Source organism: Berghia stephanieae, chromosome 7 (genome assembly GCF_034508935.2).
Source record: "Berghia stephanieae isolate SIO BIC M18660-M18661 chromosome 7, UCSD_Bste_1.3, whole genome shotgun sequence".
NCBI classification, from domain to species: Eukaryota; Metazoa; Mollusca; class Gastropoda; order Nudibranchia; family Aeolidiidae; genus Berghia; species Berghia stephanieae.
In genome coordinates, this window is record NC_088366.1 from 18257947 (window position 1) to 18276637 (window position 18691).

The 18691-nt window shown below is 34.9% G+C and overlaps 1 protein-coding gene across 1 annotated transcript; it reads right to left on the minus strand.

Moving 5' to 3' along the window:
• Positions 1 to 4220: 4220 nt before the first annotated feature.
• On the minus strand, positions 4221 to 18495 carry LOC144976825 (craniofacial development protein 1-like). The gene is made up of 8 exons (XM_078921308.1): positions 18158 to 18495; positions 13286 to 13427; positions 11578 to 11845; positions 9758 to 9828; positions 8644 to 8769; positions 7059 to 7170; positions 6531 to 6616; positions 4221 to 4424 (listed from the first exon to the last, which is right to left on the minus strand). Exons 1-8 carry the CDS (start codon positions 18210 to 18212, stop codon positions 4331 to 4333), a joined length of 954 nt encoding a protein of 317 aa, XP_078777434.1. The 5' UTR covers positions 18213 to 18495; the 3' UTR covers positions 4221 to 4330.
• Between the last annotated feature and the right edge of the window lie 196 nt (positions 18496 to 18691).

Consider the following 18691-nt stretch of genomic DNA (forward strand, 5'->3'; position numbering starts at 1 on the left):
TTGTCTAGTACAAGGCACTATAGGAGCGGAATATACAGTAAAATCTCAACGTTTTTTGGGACCAAGGCAAAATTGGCGGTACAGCGAGTTTATAACAAATTTGGTAAATACTTATGTGATTCATCCAGTGTTTGAAAGCTCTGTAGCAAAATCAACAGAATCTTGACTGTCCATTTTTTTTAAATTTGTGACGAAAAACTTGGATAACAATTTTGTTCAAAAGCATGTGCGATATAATAAAGATTATCTCAATTTCTCTCACCACGGGTTTGGTGGACCGATATAACGAGGTTTTTGGTATTTTTATGGAGCAAAACGATCCTTTCCAGTCATAAAGTTGGCAGTATAATGAACTTTTAGTGTATAAAAATCTGTGTGTATTTTATCTTCGTTCCAGTGCTTGCTCCCAAATGTTTATTTTCAAAATTAATGAGCAGCATATATATGAAGTAAAGAACATCATATCATTTTTTAAAAGAACAATTTGGCCAGAGACACAATAATTGGAGAACAAGTACAAGTCTTTCAAGCTAAATAAGGATAGTACGGAGAATAGGTTGTGATAATTTATAAGCAATAAGAGAAGAAAAATAAAATAATCACGATTTTGATTTCTTCTTTGACCAAGTGATATTCTAAGTTTAGCCAATTTTCATTGTATTTGTATCAATAAACAGAAAACATAGAGCTAATTCTCAGGTTGGCAACATCTTAAAGACATTAAGGCTGATTGAAGTATTCCATGAAAGAACAGATCAAACCTATCTCTGTGGCTCTTGAAATGGTTCAAACTGATAAATGCCGTCACAATTGTTATTCATCAGGGATAAAATTGACAAATATAAACATTCTCTTAAAAGTACCGCCCGACGTGAAAAGGCAGCATTTTTCAATTCTTTACCAATAGTCCAATGTGTATGGTCAGCATCTTTCCTGTTTTTATTTCTCAAACATTTTTTTTTACCTAAAAGTAAAAGTGACTTTGTATTCAACACAATAAAAAAGTCTTGAATCTCAGACTTTCAACAACTGATTTTGTATTTGTAGTAAATTGATTACCTTTGTAAATGTATGTATTGTTGGTATTTGCATTATCTTCTTCTTCTAGGTTCCATGCCTGGTCCAGGCTTCGGATACTGCATGAATTATTTCTCTCCATTCCTCCCTGTCTCTTGCCTTTTCAAACAGCTCTTGGATTGTTAGGCTGGTGAAGCCCTTCAGTTGGTCTATGAGTGTTTTTCTTTGTCTCCCCCGGGCGCGTTTACCAGGTATTTTTCCACAACTTGCCAGGTATTCATTCTTATCTTTCCTTACTATGTGTCCGAAAAAGGATAGTTGTCGATCCACTATTAAGGGCATTAGTTTCCTTTGTTGGTATGTTTGTTTTAGCACTTCTTCGTTCGTTTTGTGTGCAGTATACGATATTCTCTGCATCCTTCTCAAGCACCACATTTCAAAAGCTTCAATGTTCTTTTGTGTTTCTGCATTTGTAGTCCAGCTTTCGCATCCGTATAACAAGATTGGCCACACGTAGCACTTCAAGACTCGGAATCTAATCCCGAACGACATCTGTTTGTTTTTCAAAATGTTTCCCAGGTCCATGAAGGCCTGTTTGGCTTGAGTTATTCTTGCTCGTATGTCTCGGTTACATCTTCCATCTGTTGTCACTATTGAACCTAGGTATTTAAAACTTTCTACGTTGGTAAGTTGCTCGCCGTGAATCGTTATATTGCAGGTGTTGTTGTTTTCGGGGTTTTTCTGTATTACCATGCATTCCGTTTTGGTGATATTCACTTCCATTCCCTTGGCTTCACTATCTACTACCACTTTGTCAACAATCTTTTGAAGTTGGATTTCTGATGTTGCAATGAGTACCGTATCGTCTGCGTATCTTATATTATTTATGTTGTGACCTCCCACTTTTATTCCCTCCATATTATTTATGCCCCTCATGATTGTTTCTTGGTATAGATTAAACAGATCTGGTGAGGCAACACACCCTTGACGGACTCCTTTCTTAATAGGAATGGAATTTCCTGTAGAGTTTCCGATTTTGATAGATGCCTGCTGGGTGTAGTATAATGTTTGCATGAGTCTGAGGTCTTTCTCATCAGCGCCAATGGAGTGCAGTTGTTTTAGTATTTCTTCGTGGCGTACTCTATCAAAAGCTTTTTTGTAGTCGACAAAACAGAGGTGCATTATATTTATCTGTAAAATCACCAAAGAGATCAAGAATCTCATCGTCCACTTATGTATGTATGGAGAGTGCTTTGAGGTTTTAACCTAAAAACTTTATCAATGTAACGTTAATTCAATACTATAATCAGGATAAAATTTGATAATAATAATTTAGATTACTCTCAATTTTTAAGTTTAAGTCATAGATTTCAGCATCAATCTACTTTAGATGTAAACATTTAAAAGAAATGTTCCAATATTTTTATTTTCAAGGATTTTAAGCGGATAAAAAGGAGGTCTTAATTAAGAAGTCCTGAAATCGCAAAGTTAATTTTACATTGTGAAAAAAATGCATATTTAGTTGGTGCAAAAATAAACAGAGGCACCACAATCAATATTTCATATACATATTACTTTATTCATTCTCCCAGCAGACCATATTAAAGTAAACATTTCATAAGGTAGTACAGTCCAAGCTGATTTATTGGGAAGGCTCAGTTCCTGACAAATTGTCCCAATTAAACGGTGGCCATGAAATTGAGAAAATTTTTCAGATATACCATAGTCCACTCTGCATTTATCCAGATTGTAAAGTATCTCTTTGTTGAAGAAGCCGTGTTCATTGATGAATTATTGCCCAAGATATGTAGAATGGATGATTGAATATCAATTCGGCAAATCTTATACTGATTGCCTTCATCGTCGTAATCACATTGTATGTCAATTATTGCAACAAAGTTTTATCAGACAGTGGTATTTCATGTCTTAATGGAACACAATGCACCCGTTCGTCTCATTCAATAAACAAATCATTTGGTGGTGACAGCTACACAACCAATTGGCGTCGCTGTACCAGGGATACAGGTAAATTCTATTGTCTGTGATGAACAGTACGACCACACACCCGGTTGACCATCCAGTTAAACCAATTCGTATTTTATGAATCATCGTTTCAAACGATGGGAGACAACAAAAAAGCTCTTTTAAGTTGATGGTCATTGTTAAATTTCGCCCCCATTAAGTGGCGGACCGTCCCAATTAGGTGGCTGGGAATTGGAAAGGGTATGACTTTTTATATAGAAAAAAATTCCATTCCCAAGAAATACCCCAATAAAGCGGCTGTCCCAATTACGTGGCATCTACCAGCTTGGACTGAACTACACGTTTGACATACAACTTGTCTGTAATACCCTAGTTAGAATATTTGTCGTTTTCCATGCATGGTCTAGTATTAATTCAGAAAAGAGTCTGTTGTGCAGTATGTAAGTCCTACTCAAGGAATTTTGTTTGTTTTTAAGGGTTTTACGGCACTTGCAACACATGAAGGTCATATCAGCGTCGGTAAAAAGGAAGAAAATGGGATAGTAAAAAGTTCTAGAATTATAATTAAAGTGGCCAAGAAAAGAGAAGACAAAAGGGGAACTGGTTCAAATAGGAAACAGATGTAGATTCCAAGAGCACACTATCAAAGTACTTAGTTTGAGATCACCTAAGTCTCATCCAGACACAAGCACAGGTCTCGTCTAAGGGGAATACACTCAAATGTTTACAAATCATATACAATAGATATACAAAACATAATACAGTGCATAACAGAGAAATGATTTACAAGGAAAAAAATATCATCTCCCAAAATTAACTATACATTTGGCTGTTTCCTCTCAGCCAGGACCAGGATAAAACGAAGAAATCTCATTCCAAGACAATGACAGAAAGCATGTTGGAAAACAGATACAGTGGGATAGAAGACACAGTATCTACCTCCCTGCTACTCAAGGAATAAGACCCATGTCAAAATGTTGAATCATTGTCAATCCATCATCCAGTGACCACATTTATTATATCTTGACATTGCTAAAAATGAAGACAGGTGCACTGAATCAATCACAAACCCCAATGATATTCAAGAAAATTAACCCAGAATACAGACATACGTATATCACTCTCATTATTATCTTTCAACTCTAGAAAGACACTCTTTAACTGCAATGATCTTATGAGTATTCTAAATTTAGAAACAACAAACAACAATTAACACCCAGTTGTACAAAAATCAAATGAATGTATTGCCAATGATAAAGGGAACAATGAAAACATAAGTTGAACAATGAAAACAATAAAACAAAAACCACAAAGTCTGGCACAAGTGTCATCATCTTTTGCTACTTGTACCAAGACGAAGGTCCCTTTCCATCTCAAATTGTCGCTGGTCTGTACGGTTCAAGAAGGCCATGCGCTCTGTATACCTACAAAAAGTTATAATATATAAATATGCAAGTGTTCACATTGACATTCAAATGAGACTTCTAGCCTCAAAACAGTACTATGTCGGGTGTGGTAAAAGAGTTGAAAAATGAATCAAAAGCTAGAAATAAGAGACGCCTGTTAAATTCATTTGCTGTATTGATGGAAAAGTAGAATAAACACTGAAGATTCATATTCTTGATATTTCAAATTTAAATTAACATTAAGCATCTGACTCACCCAGACATAGCATCAAATTGAGACAGCAGATTACAAATTTGAAACAGTCCAAATTTATAGGGACAAAGTGGCTAAATGAATAAGGCATTGCTATGTAGCTAATTGGTTCTGGGTTGAGCCCCAATTCTGGCATTTCAAATTGAATCAAAAGCAAAATTATCAACCCCAAATTTGCTCACTCAAAATAACACTCAGGATTCCTATTGACATCAGACATTTTTTGATGGATTATCTACATTCCCTTATGCCTCTGCAACCACATCTTATGATGCCATGCATTAGGGCATTCTCTTATTAAATCTATGTCAAACGTTTTTTATGGTTTCACCATGCCATTTACTTTAACCCATTTGTTCCCTTCCCTCCAGCAGCAAAATGAAACAAATGAAAGAAAAATGACGTTTAAATAAAATATGTATTTTGAACAACCTTTCCAACACATTGTAGATAATTTAAAAGGTGCCACATCTGTATATCTGTGGCAGGAGTGGAACAAAGAAAACTGTCATAACACATTTTGCATAGATTCAAAATGTTAAATGTGCATCACAATACTTTAAGAAGAAATCTAATTGACCCAACCAGGATTCTAATCCAATCCTTCTAAACTAAAGGCAAGAGACTCATATTTCCACTCTCATTACACTAATCACTGCCTATAGCCAGTTGTGCATTCCCACCCGAGGTGAAAGGGGAAAATGTCTGAAAAGTCCCATATCCAAGGAAACTACATCGAAGCAAGTACTTGACAGCATTGTAACCAATCATGTTAATGACCAAACTCAATGCTCCTTGATTTTGTTGAAAGACAAAACATGACACTAATCATTTGTAAGAATTTCACAGAGGAAAAGAAGTGCTATAGATGATTGTGTGCCCTAAAAGACAATTAAACCTGGGGTCAAGTTCATATCATATTTCATTTTTTTTAAATTAGAAGACTTTCCTTCAATTTTGGATGGATCTATTGATGAGATGATAAAATGTCCTCTTTCAGAATACCACAAAATAATCTGATGCAGATAACAGCTGAGAAAATTGATTTGTTGCTTATTAATGGTGGTTGTCAGTTTGAGGAACATCTCTATAAATATGTAAATCAATAATGAAGAAAGACGTTAAGTGTGACTCATGGATAAAATGATAAAAAAAAAAAGAACATAGAATAATACTTTCTTTTTCCTCGCATTATTGATGAGTCATACTTCACTATCTTTATTCATTCTTGATGAAATTGGGTATCCTATCTCTTCATTGTGTGTATCTTCGTGTGTAATCAACATCGAGAAATATAGCTCTCTAATAATAAGCTCAGCACAACCAGCCTCACTCACTTTCTCTCACACTGACAACCAGAATCTTTCACTTTCACCATATCATTCAGCCTTGCAGTATTGGCTTCTGAAGATGTCAACCCATTAAAGTTGTTGCCATCATCAAAAACTTTGTTACAATGATAATGTGGGGAAGGTTGAGGGGAACCAGGCCATTGTCATTTATTAGTGACTCCACATGTGAAAGAAATTCAGCGATATTCTTGTCCTACTGCATTCCGTTTATAATAAATAAATAAAAATAAAATTAAATAAAATTCACTTTATTCATCCCCATGAGGAAATTTGTCTTTAGGGTCTATTCCAAAGGAAGACTGGAATAACACAGGTGTCAGCCGCAGAGCAACGCCGCAAAGTGAGCTAGAGCGAGGTGGCTTGCCCAAGGCCACACAGCGCGGTGGGTGATTGAACTCGGTACCTTTTGGGTATGAAGCAGAGACCATACCGCTGAGCCACGTTGTCCCATACAAATTACACCCCCCCCCCCCCCCCCAAAAAAAAAAAAAAAAAAAAAACTCCTTTACATGTTCTTACCCTTGTTTTCCTTTGTTATGAATCTTTAAATCGTCCACTATTCCTTCTTTGGATTTAAAACTTTCCCAGTCCATCTTTGACTTTTCCTATAAAAAAAAAAGAAAGATAAAACATACATTATGTTAAAGAGCTTCAAACATTCACGACAGGAATCAGATCTGCTATGTTACAAACCTGCTTGTTGGTCAAATCTTGTTTTTTGTTTGATGGAAGTCACATAATTCCCCAACCTTTGTTTATATGGTATGGGTGGTGATATGGTTAGCGCACTAGCATCCAAACCTTAATGACAAGACTGGTCAAAGGTTGTGCCAATCCCAGAAGTAAATGAAAAGCTGCTTGTCTTTAGACCCAGCAAAATATAAAAATCAATGGTTGATATTATACTTGGCAGGATGGACATTCAAATTCAAGGGACTTTTAAAGAACTAATGTTTTTCAGGTCTCCTTGTCAACTCACAAAGGAAAAAGTAGCTAGCTGTGTCGATTTCTGAATTTTGGACACACGATAGATATACTAGCACTTACCAATGTCCCCATTTTACTTTTCTTGCCAATTTTACTCAAAACACTGCCTAGACCTCCACCACCACCACTTCCTCCTCCACCTGCAGCTGCTCGCTTTAAAGATGATGTTGGTCTGCAGAGAATGAAAAAAAGATACAAGAGGAGATGAATAGAGATCAAGATTATTAAAACGTTGTCAGCTCTGACCATGTAATGGGCAGCAACACAATTTTACATTTACAGTACAGCATTGAAAACTCAGACGTGCAAATCTCAAAATCACAGAAATCTCAAACATGTCTCAAGATCCTGTTTTAATCCCTCTATTTTCATAGAATTGGCGACACTACAATCCAGCAAAGGCAGTGATGGCCTGAGGCTGTCACTGTTACGTAAAATCAAACAAGCAATTAGGGGTGGGGAAAATGGGGAGAGAGGAGAGGCACAAGGGAAATAAGTGAGAGGTAAAATAGTGATTAGGTACCAGATTAGTGGGTAATGAAGTCATGAAGGGGGGTGGGGGGGGGGCACCTCACATTAATCTCACTCATATTCTTTGTAAAATACTAAATATGGAAATCTCAAAAACCCAAATATCTCAAACAAAAAGGTCCAGTCCCGACGTTTAAGATTTCCATGTTCCACTGTATTTTTCACTCAAATTCAAGAATTTCAAATATGACACTTAATTGGTTTGAGTTCAACTTGTCCTACTTTTTCATGAGATATAAACTCGAATGGTTTTTGAAATGTCAATTTTTGTTTCGATTAGCTTTTAATAAGAGGTTGCAGAAGCATTGCTGATATATAAAAAAAATAATCTTTTAAAATTATCACTTGGCCTTAAAAATAGAAAAATGTTAAACGTTTTCGAAGTTTACTTCTTATAAAAATTCTTGACAGTGTGAAATGAAAAACAAACAAAAAAAAAAAAACAAAAAAAAACACCAAAACAAAACCAAACAAACAAAACATTAGCTTCATTATAGTACAATATCATATCAAATGTTCTCAAAACTTTTCAATAGAGGTCTCGAGCAAACAGCAAAACTACAATGGATAAGACATGACACCAAATGACGGTAATACAAAATCATTTGACTGATAACATTTTTTACCAACCAGTTAATCATTCACTTCACCTTTTACACCTAAGCATGTTGACAGAATGTGTGTAAAGGGGCTTTTCAAAGCCAAAGATTTCAACTTCGTGCAACCAACAGGGAATTCCAATCAGGGACCTACAAGTCAGAAGCCGAGTAAAAAATTGATCATTTATATTAGCGCCAAACGTCCTCAAAGCGCTTTGCAAGGGGGTACCTAGCCAACAGCTAGACTTGGATGTAGGACAAGACATGATAGCTGTTTAGCAAAATCACAATTTTTTTTTGCCAACAGAGACAATGCTGTCAACAGCTAGGGACCCATTCTACACCTGAAGACGGTGAGAGAATGTGAATAAAGAGCCTTTTCCAAAAACTCAACTTCGCGCGACTCAGATCAGAGTAGGTCTCAAACCCTGAGCCTTCCAGTTTGAAGGAGAGTGTTATACCACTTGATCATAAAGCTGCACACATACACAACTTACAAATCCTTTTCTACTTACTGTGCAGGTTGTTCTATATGTAGGACTTTGGGTGTGAGACTCTCTATTTGACTCTCTTCCCCTTTATCTTGTTTTTTCATTTCAGCTTTAGCCTCCTTGGAGTTGGCATCTACTTCTTTGGTCACCCTACATAAGATCATAGATAAATGAATGAGGAATTAAAAACATTAATCGCAGGTCTATGACAAAAATCTCGTTCAGAGTCATATACAGACCTGCCAACTCTTCAATTTTTAGGGACATTTCTGATGATTTTTGTTCTCATTCCCGAATTACCCGATTTCCACCTATTTTCCAGATTGGGTATTGTATTATTGTATTATCAAAATCAATATCAACAACATCATTATCATCATCATCATCATCATTACCAAGAACAACAAACAGCAACATCATCATCATCAAGAACAAAAACAGCAACATCATCATTCTTTTCTATATTAAGCATAAAGTATAACCCATCCTTATAATAAATCTGAGCAACTGTTTACAACACATTTCACATTCTAAGCTTAAAGACAAATCGAAACAGAAAAAAAAAAGGAAAGTAATACAGAAAAATAAAAAGGAACGTCCTGCAAAAAGTACATTCACTGATGCCACATTTCAAACTGATCTAAATTGTATTGAATTGAACCAAGCAGTGATTGGATAGTTGGGTCAGTCAAATCTGATGGAAATTATGTTGCTGTAGAATAGTTTAATATCCTATGCAGAGGGCAGCAAGAAATTTTTACTGTCTTTCCAATGGTGTAAAATCAAAAGAAAAATTCTGGCTCCATGGGACTCATGGCTCTAAGCACCCTTAAAGATATATCTTGTTACTGTTACAATGTTAGTTATGCTGTTAAAATGTATACAATATACACACAGGTCTTTAACTATATCAATGTTAATTAATAGTGTCCTTTTGAAAGACTTCAAATCGTAAAGTATTCCATATCCTCCCAATTTATTAGTGTATCTATACCTACTACAAGAGTTTGAATTCTGTCCGTTTGCTTGTGGGTTGTGAGCTCTCCCATTTCAACTAACAACTATTTACAACCTTCAACAAGTTTTAAAAACTGCCTAAAAAGAAAAACACACACAGTTTAAATTAAAAAAGTCTTACTTTATTTCTTCACCAGCAAAGTCAAAAACCTTTGTGATGGTCACTTTATTTTGAGTTGCTACAGTCTTTGCCTGCAGGAAGAAATGATATCAACTTTTAAATATTGTATTTAATACAAATATAAATAAGAGAGAGAGAGAGAGAGAGAGAGAGAGAGAGAGAGAGAGAGAGAGAGAGAGAGAGAGAGAGAGAGAGAGAGAGAGAGAGAGAGAGAGAGAGAGAGAGAGAAGAGAGAGAAGAGAGAGAGAGAGAGAGAGAGAGAAAAGAGAGAGAGAGAGAGAGAGAGAGAAGAGAGAGAGAGGAGAGAGAGAGAGAGAGAGAGAGAGAGAGAGAGAGAGAGAGAGAGAGAGAGAGAGAGAGAGAGAGAACTATTCTTAAAAGATCAGTAGGATAGCTCAAATGCAACATTATCAGCCATGTGCAAAATGCTCTATCCCTTTTTATATTTAAAAAAAAAGTCCTTAACTCACTCAATCGGAGAGATTTTTGCTACTTTTCAAAATTGGAAAAAATTGTATTAAAAATGAGCATGTGCATAGATAGTTTTATTCAAATATCATTAACATGCAAAAACTAAAAACATTATCTTTTATACTACGCCTATAATTGGTCTCAGAAAAATGTAATAAATGCCTATGGGGTAAAAGTAACCCGGTTGAATTACGGATATAGTCGGTGTTAGGCGTTAGTGTTGAGTGAATTAAACCATTGGACAGGATACCAAAACAAACCAAAAAGCTAGCTATGTTTTAGATTATGTATAATATCATAGAAAGTCCATTGACTAGCGGCAGTGAACATGCCACCCGAATCACAGAAAAAAAAAACCCCAATTATCCCTACATCAAGAATCTATACACACATCCCCTATCCATTCTTTAATCCTTTTATTCACATGCCCATGATTCAACCTGTGGAAAAGACTACTGGTGTCAGAGTTAGTCAACCTGTTGATGTTCTCTCTGAAATGATTTGTTAGGGGGTTGGAATCCAGCCATGAGAAGTAAATTTCAGACCTACATTATCTCATACATTCATTTTCATTAATCAAAAGAAGAGATCGCTCATAAAATATGATAGCCAACCAGATGTGCTTTGCATGCAGTCCAATGTCAACAGCAACAGCGAACAAATAGGATAAGACCTGACAACTGTAAATGTTAGTATATTTTTGCTTCGACAGACACAACTGGCCAGGTTTAAATAATAAAATCACAAAATAAATTACCTTTATTCAGGACATTTTCTTTCAAGGAATATCTTGGGCATTAGATGCTGTGCAACAATGAAAAGTGATCTAAAGTGAAGTGACTTGCTCAAGGTCACAATCTCTTCAGTAAAAGGATAAACCATATTGCTGTGACACTCTGTCAAAATTTATCTTATACCCAAGTATAATTTCAAAATGTGAGTAGAGAGCCTTTTTCCTCAACCGTGTAATACCTACAGATCACCACAAGCTGAATGTCATACTGATAAATCCCAAGCCACAGATACAGCCTTCAAGTAGAATAAATAAAAATAAATAAAATTCCCTTTTTTCATCCCACAGGGGAAATTTGTCTCCAGGGTCTATTCCAACAGCAGAATGGAATAACCCAGGCATCAACCGCAGTGCAGCGCCGCAGACTGAGCTAGGGCGAGGTGACTTGCTCAAGGCGAACTCAGTGCCTTTCAGGTACAAAGCAAAGACCTACCACTGAGTCACGCTTTCCCATGAAAGTGTAAATGTGACCTGGCATTGGTTATAATAAATGTGGATTTGAACTCGAATGTGTGGTTTCCACAGCCCGAAAAAGAAGAGGAGCCTTCCTTGTTACCTGATTAGTGGATAGACTTCCTAACGAACTTCCTGCAGAGCTTGAACTGGCAGGCCGTGACGGCCCTTTGACGTCTGACAGAAAACTGGACCATAAGTCATCAACACGTTTTTTGTCCTTTTCTTGCTTCCTCTCCTCCTCTTCTTTCGCAATTTGTTCAGCCAGTTCCTTTTTTCGTTTTAATTCCTCCTCACTGAGTTCTTTCTCCTTCTCATTTTTTTCTGCATCTTGATCATTATCATCAAGTTTTATCCCCCCTTTCCTTTGTCTGAAAATATTATAAAAATTTGGGAAATCTATTGAAATCAATTTTTTTAAGCAACAAAATTTTAGCAACTTTTGCTCCCCATCTGGATCCATTTGGTAAAAAAAGTGGAGATGAGGGCCTTTACTCTTTCAAGTTCAACATGAATGAAGACTAAGATGAACAAACTTGTTCTACTGCCCTTTTCTGTGAACACAAAAATAAACCTATTTCTGATACTGATACAAAAGGCAACTTTCCTTTAATGACACAAGTAAACCATTCAATCTTCTTTGGCACACATAATTTCACAACAAACTAACTTTAAAACATAGCTGAAAATGACAACAATGGTTACATTTCTATTGATTTGTTTGCTTTTGCATTTTCTTATAAATTGTTCTTTTTTTTTGATGGCCATAAATGCAAGTGGTGGTACCACAAAATGAAGGAACAAAATGTAATTAGACTAATTCATATGACAGCCATGCTTTATGTCGCCTAAACAAGCACTAAGTTCTGTACATTGACAAGTAGGTATTAATCGAAATAAACTAATACAAAGACAAAGAAGATTTATTACAATTAGACCAAGTGGTGTTTTAGTTGTGTTTTAAAAATAAAATTTGAAGGGACAAGGATGACCTTAAAAATACTGGAAGGGAATTCCATCATTTAGAAGTGGCAAAATTGAAATGGTTGAGTGCAAACCTTACAAAGGATCTTTGGTTTTATTAATTTAAGCTTGGCATCACTCAATCTCAAGGTTCTTGTTGGACTATAAGTTTAAAAGATATAGTTATAAACTACAGTGGGGACCTACTGTACAATCATTTATAAACCAAGGTAGCAACTTTATAAATGATTCTCCTCTTGACAGACAGTCAATTAAAACTCTCGAATGAGAAAAGTTGCTTAGTGGCAATATTTTAAACAGCTTGAAGGCTTTTTGTTTTCTCTTTTGCCACATTCAATAGTAAGGAATTAGAATAGTTTAACTTTGAAAGTGCAAAAGAATTAATCAAGACCTAAGCTATTTTTGTTTGGAAAAGGTTTCTGATTTTACTAATTCTTCCGATTTCAAATTTCATGATACATTGTTTTAATAAGGTGACTGACCTGACAGGAGATTGAAAACTCAGCATCAATCAACACACCAAGGGTTTTAATACATTATAAGAAGAAATAGAGTGATCCCCAAATGAAAGCCCTTTTTAAAACTTGCCATTTTAAGGACTTTTGCCTACCACATTATAATTTGTCTTTCCATCATTAAAATTAAACAAGAGTTTATTTCTGCCCATCCAATCTATGACTTTATTTAAACAAAGCAATAAGACTTTTAAAACAATAATTTTTTAATAAATAAAATAAGCAATTCATATTTCGAAAAGTACATCTGCTCTGAATAATTTACTTCATCATAACTAAACCTTCAGAACCAAACACATTGAATGAATATACCTCACAGAATGTGATGCTTTTTTCTTCTTTCCAGCAGGTCTCCTTTTGCTTGACTTGATTTCCCCATCTCCTTCACCATCCTGTAGTATTGACAGATCTTCTTCATCACCTGAGTTTTCTTCTTCGCTCACTTGTTCTCCCTCTATTAAAAATAGAAGAGAGAAAAAAAAAAGGACACAAAATTTTAAAAATTGGACTTGAGAATAAAACCTACATTATAACTTAAAGGAATGAGGGATAAATGTTGGTACTTTGGTAAGAATAAGAAATTCATTTTAATTTAATTTCATTCACGGCAAAACTTGACAACTTAATACGAGCATGATGGAATGCATATCTTTGAAATAATAATAGAGAAAAATGTGCTCTGACAGTCATCTTCGTTTAAAAGTACGGCCTTTGGTTATCAGTGTGCTTTTATAGCCAGACTGTGCTTATATGAGGATTCTGATTTTTGAGCAGTCAAAATATTCCCCCCCCCCCACCCCTCCCCCTGATTTTCTTGCCTGTGTGTACCATAATGGAAGATGAGAGGCGAAATGAAATGCCAATTTGGTCCAAAGAAAGCAGCCTTCCAAGACAAGATATAATCATTTTTCCTACAGATTGAGTGAATATATCAAAAAACTAATAAAGGTAGGCAACTGTAATGCTTTATTGAACCCATATTAATCATTTTAATACATTAATAAACTCGTGTGAAACATGGGATGCTAAGCAAACAAACAGTAAAAAGAACAAGGCCATTGAGATGAGGTTCAAAAGAGGAATGCTGAGGATCAACTGGACAGATAAAAAGATGAATATAATATGTGAAGTGATGGAGACAGCGGAGTGCTGATGTTCATTGATGAGGAAGATGAGAATAAATCAGGCTAAATTAATGGGACGTTTGAGTATTGAAGTGACTAGATATTAATCTAATAGAAGAGCGACACCTAATGCAACACTAGATATCAAACCAGCATTTTCTTTATTGAAAAAAATAAAGTCACAAAAACTTGAAAAAGGAAAGCATCTGTATGTCTTGGGTTTTTTTTCTGATAATAATAATAATAATAATAATAATAATAATAATAATAATAATAATAATAATAATAATAATAATAATAATAACAATAATAATAATAATATAATAGTAATAATAATAATAATGATAATAATAATGACATAATCTATTTATATATAGCTTCTATCCAATAAAATACGCACAATATACATGGCATGCATCATTATAAAGAAAAAGTGCTATGGTTAAAAATAGCAAAACACAATAGTGGCATAATTCATTTTAAAAATTTTTTCTTAGTGGACATTATTAAATATAACCACAAGTGTGTGTGTGTGTGTGTGTGTGTGTGTGTGTGTGTGTGTGTGCGTGTTTCTGTAGTGTAGTGATTAAGCTGTTTGACTCTTGATTGGAAGGTCCTGAGTCAATGGGTACATATATGCAGGTCTGACATCCAAATCAAGCAATCATGGGCCTAGGCTAACATTCCTGTAAAGGATACTATTTTGCATATCATTATTTGAGGTTTCTATTACAACAATGAGCCTATAATAATTGGGTTATCAGGCCTACAAATATATGCACATCATCCGGGGTTCAAATCTCAATGGGGACAACTTTCAATATTAATTTTTTTAAAAACTTTTATTTCTGCTTTCTTACCACTATTATTTTTGGTGGTATTTTTATGCACCTCCGTTGGAGGTGTAAAAAAACACGTTTTTATGCACCTCAGTTGGCGGTGTAAAAAAAACGCACCGTTTTTATGCACCTCATTGGCGGTGATGGTAAATTAATGAAAATGCTCCTGTATACGTCCATGAGGTTTAAATAGTTTTAGATTGTAGTTAAGCACACTGCTTAGTGATTACTAATGTATGTTTATACAATGATAATAAAATTAAAGAATAATAACAATAATTTAAAAAACCAAAGGTAAAAAGAAACATGGCTCACTAATACTAATACTGATCTCAAAAAAATAAATAATTTTAGAAAATTAAAATCGAATTTTTTCTTTAACATGATAAAAAGTTTTTGAAAAACAACAACAACAAAAAAATAAATAAATTAAAATAATAAAAGAAGAAGAAGAAGAAAAAAAAATAAAGTAATTTTTTTAAAAAATATGTCCACAATGGAATCGCCCCAGTACTTTCAAAGTTAGAGTCTGACAGCTTGTCCACTGCGCTACGGAGCCATCTGACTGTTCATCACATTTAATAACCTTATTAGGTCTTTCTTAAACATTATTTTACCTTCAATGCGACTTCTATTTTCTGGTTTTATATTTCGATTTTTTTAGATTATTATTATTTTTATTTAAACTTATTAACAAAGACATCCTACAGATGTCACAATACAACTTTTGTCATGTCCAAATATACAGAAACACAATATCGCTGATGAAACTGAGTAGAATGCGCATGTATAAAGGAGGTGCATTAAAACGATCCGTTAAGTTACACAGTCAACGTAGGTGCATAAAAACACTACGTTTATCTTACTTTTAAATTTCCTTTATTTTTAAACTTATTTATTGATTTGATTTTTATCGTTTTTGTGCTTAATGTTTCTTTTATCCATTTTATTAATTTTTTTCTCATTAATTTGTCAGTAAAATTTTCATCAGTTTACAATACGTTTACCATGTTTTATCATTATTATAGTTGATTAAACATTGTTGTGACAACAGTAAGCTGACAAAGTCAATGCAATCAACAATGCAAACTTTTCTGAGTGATACCTAGCACGTAACACTAGATATTGCTCAAACAGTGAAGAGGTTGGAAAACTACGGGGAAATTTGGAATAATAAAGATGCAGGGGGAAAAAAGTTGGTAGCTGTTATATTATTTAATTATCATATAAATTTATAAATTAAAGGGGGGGGGGGGGGGGGGAAGATGTTTTGCGCTTATTAGGCTTAGCCTGATCGTGCTCATAATCAGTCCCTAATAAACTAATCAACAGATAGACTTTGGGCCCCTAGTAATGTTTTAATAGAATGGCATTGAGTGATGGAACTTAACCGGACTATCACTAGATCACTACCCTCACTGTCCACTCTCCTCAGTCTGTGTCTCACACAGTCACAGTCGGCTGTCATTATTCCCAGACGCCTGTCTGGGGATAATAAAAATTCGTTATCCCCAGACAGGTGTCTGGGGATAACCAATTTTTGTTATCCCCAGACACCTGTCTGAGGATACTATCCCCAGACGCATGTAGCAAGTGGGCAGAAAGATTTTATGCAAAATGCCAAACTAGGTGTGAAAAATACCAAATATTCTGGAAAAAATACTAGTGGTTGTGTCCCAAAACAGTTAATATATCAAGTGATATTTAACACAAGATGAAAGTAAATAGTGATCAAATGTCAAATCCAGCTCTTTTTAAAAAAAAATATTTTAAAGCAAATGGATCAATGAAATTTCTTTTGTTACTTTGATCTGAAAACGTCAAACTGGCAATTCGACTTTTTATTTTCAACCAGGAAGAAAGTTGTTAATCATCAAATCTGTTCATAGTCCACCAACCATTTAAATTTTCATTACCAACCTACCTATTAACTTTATTGATCATCTCTTGTTTCTATAATTTGCTCATTCTGGCCACAATTTTGGGGACGACCGGGAATAATTTTTATGTCGCGGACGAATTCCTAGGCCATGGTGTTGTTCGCCCCAAAGCCCAAAACCCACACCTGTTATTTTCCTGTCTGCTTCGCACAAGACAATACAATTTAGTATCACACGTCCACAAAACTAGATCCAACAACATATTTTTATTCGAATCAGAGATGAAAATAACTACCATAGCAAAACAAGGAAGCAAAAATGGTGGAAATATGTTTAGCTCATATATGAATTTAAAATATTCCGATAGCGGTGTGGATAGGCAGCTCAGTGGGTAAGGCCACCTTTCATTTTACTCCTTTTAGCTGCACAGATTCGACCCAGTCGCGACTGCCCCCCCCCTACTCATTTTTTTTTTTTTACTTTTCTTTCTTTCTTCCCAATTGATTTTCATTGTTTTCACTTTTGTTCCGAGTTCCGAGCAAGAGTTTTTTTTAATCAGTTGAATTTTTTATTTCTTTTTTATCTGACCATTTGGTCGCTCTCTGAATATTTCTGTTTGTTTGCTTTTTAATTATTTATTCTTTTTAGACACTATTTGAGATCGGAGTGGGGACGAATATATTTGCTGGAAACTAGAAAAAAAACAAGAGAGAGAGAGAGAGAGAGAGAGAGAAAGAGAGTTTAATAATAAAAAAAAAGAGGTGGGGGGAGGATGGATGGGACATTTATCCCTTTCAACGTTCTGTAAAAAGAAGACGGAATTTAAAAAAAAAAAAAAAAAAAAAAAAAAAAAGAAGTGACGTTACCAGGATTCGAACCCACAACGTCGATTATGGTCAAGCTTCCAGGGCAGACGACTAAACCATTCGGCCATGACACCCATTTCGAAGTCGACGCATATTGTGTATATGTAGTAACAACTGATTTTAATGTTGGTTAATTTTATGTTTTTATAGATATTTTATTAACTTTCCTTATTTCTATGTGCATCTGGAAGCATTCCATATTCTGGAATGTGGATAATTGTTTAAAAGAGCGGAGTTTCAAATATGCGTCTGGGGATAATAAAAATTTGTTATCCCCAGACAGGTGTCTGGGGATAACAAATTTTTATTATCCCCAGACACATGTCTGGGGATAATCACAGCGGTCACAGTCACAGTTGCAGTAGTCTGCCCAGTCATACATTCTGTCTGAAGAAACCAAAGCCAAAGTCATTTCCGTTCAAATCTAAATCTAAATCAATCTACTTAGCAAATGAAAAAAAAAAAAAAAACACACCTGATGGAACATAGTCTAAATCTTCCTCCGAAATGTAATCTTCGTCGTCTGACATTCTCTGAGCGAAAGAAACAGATGAGGTTGAGCCAGACAGGAAAGGGAACGTGAATGAGAATGTTTACAAAATGAATTGAATGAATGTTAGTATAAAAAAGTTTTTTTTTTAAAGTCCAAGAATAAAACTAAAAAAAACTGTTGAGTTGCAGCCTAAGTTAGCTGGTAAATTTCGTTTTGATGGTCATGTAGTGTGTTTTGTTTATTCACCACATTTGAAAGTGATTCCAGATGATGGAACTACGAGAAGAAAACAGTTGAATAAAATTGGCTCCGACGACAGTGATGAAGGATTGCCAGATTAATTTCGCAAAAAAAATATTAAAAAATGCCAAAGACAGTCAAGAAAACGCCAAATGTTTTAACAGTGCGAAAGTTTTCCAGGTAACCATCACTTTTTTTTTTGTCAACACAAACTGCTGATAAAAAGGTAAAAATGGAAAAGATTCGGATGAAATATATACAAACAGTAGTGTACCT

What these genes read in the sequence shown, in the direction of transcription:
- LOC144976825 (XM_078921308.1), bottom strand. Translation starts at nt 18,212, where the DNA reads ATGTCAGACGACGAAGATTACATTTCGGAGGAAGATTTAGACTATGTT. An exon ending in AAAGCATCACATTCTGTGAG is followed by an intron (nt 11,846 to 13,285) that starts GTATATTCATTC and finishes TAATATTTTCAG; the next exon opens with ACAAAGGAAAGGGGGGATAA. An exon ending in GAAGTCTATCCACTAATCAG is followed by an intron (nt 9,829 to 11,577) that starts GTAACAAGGAAG and finishes TTCTTCCTGCAG; the next exon opens with GCAAAGACTGTAGCAACTCA.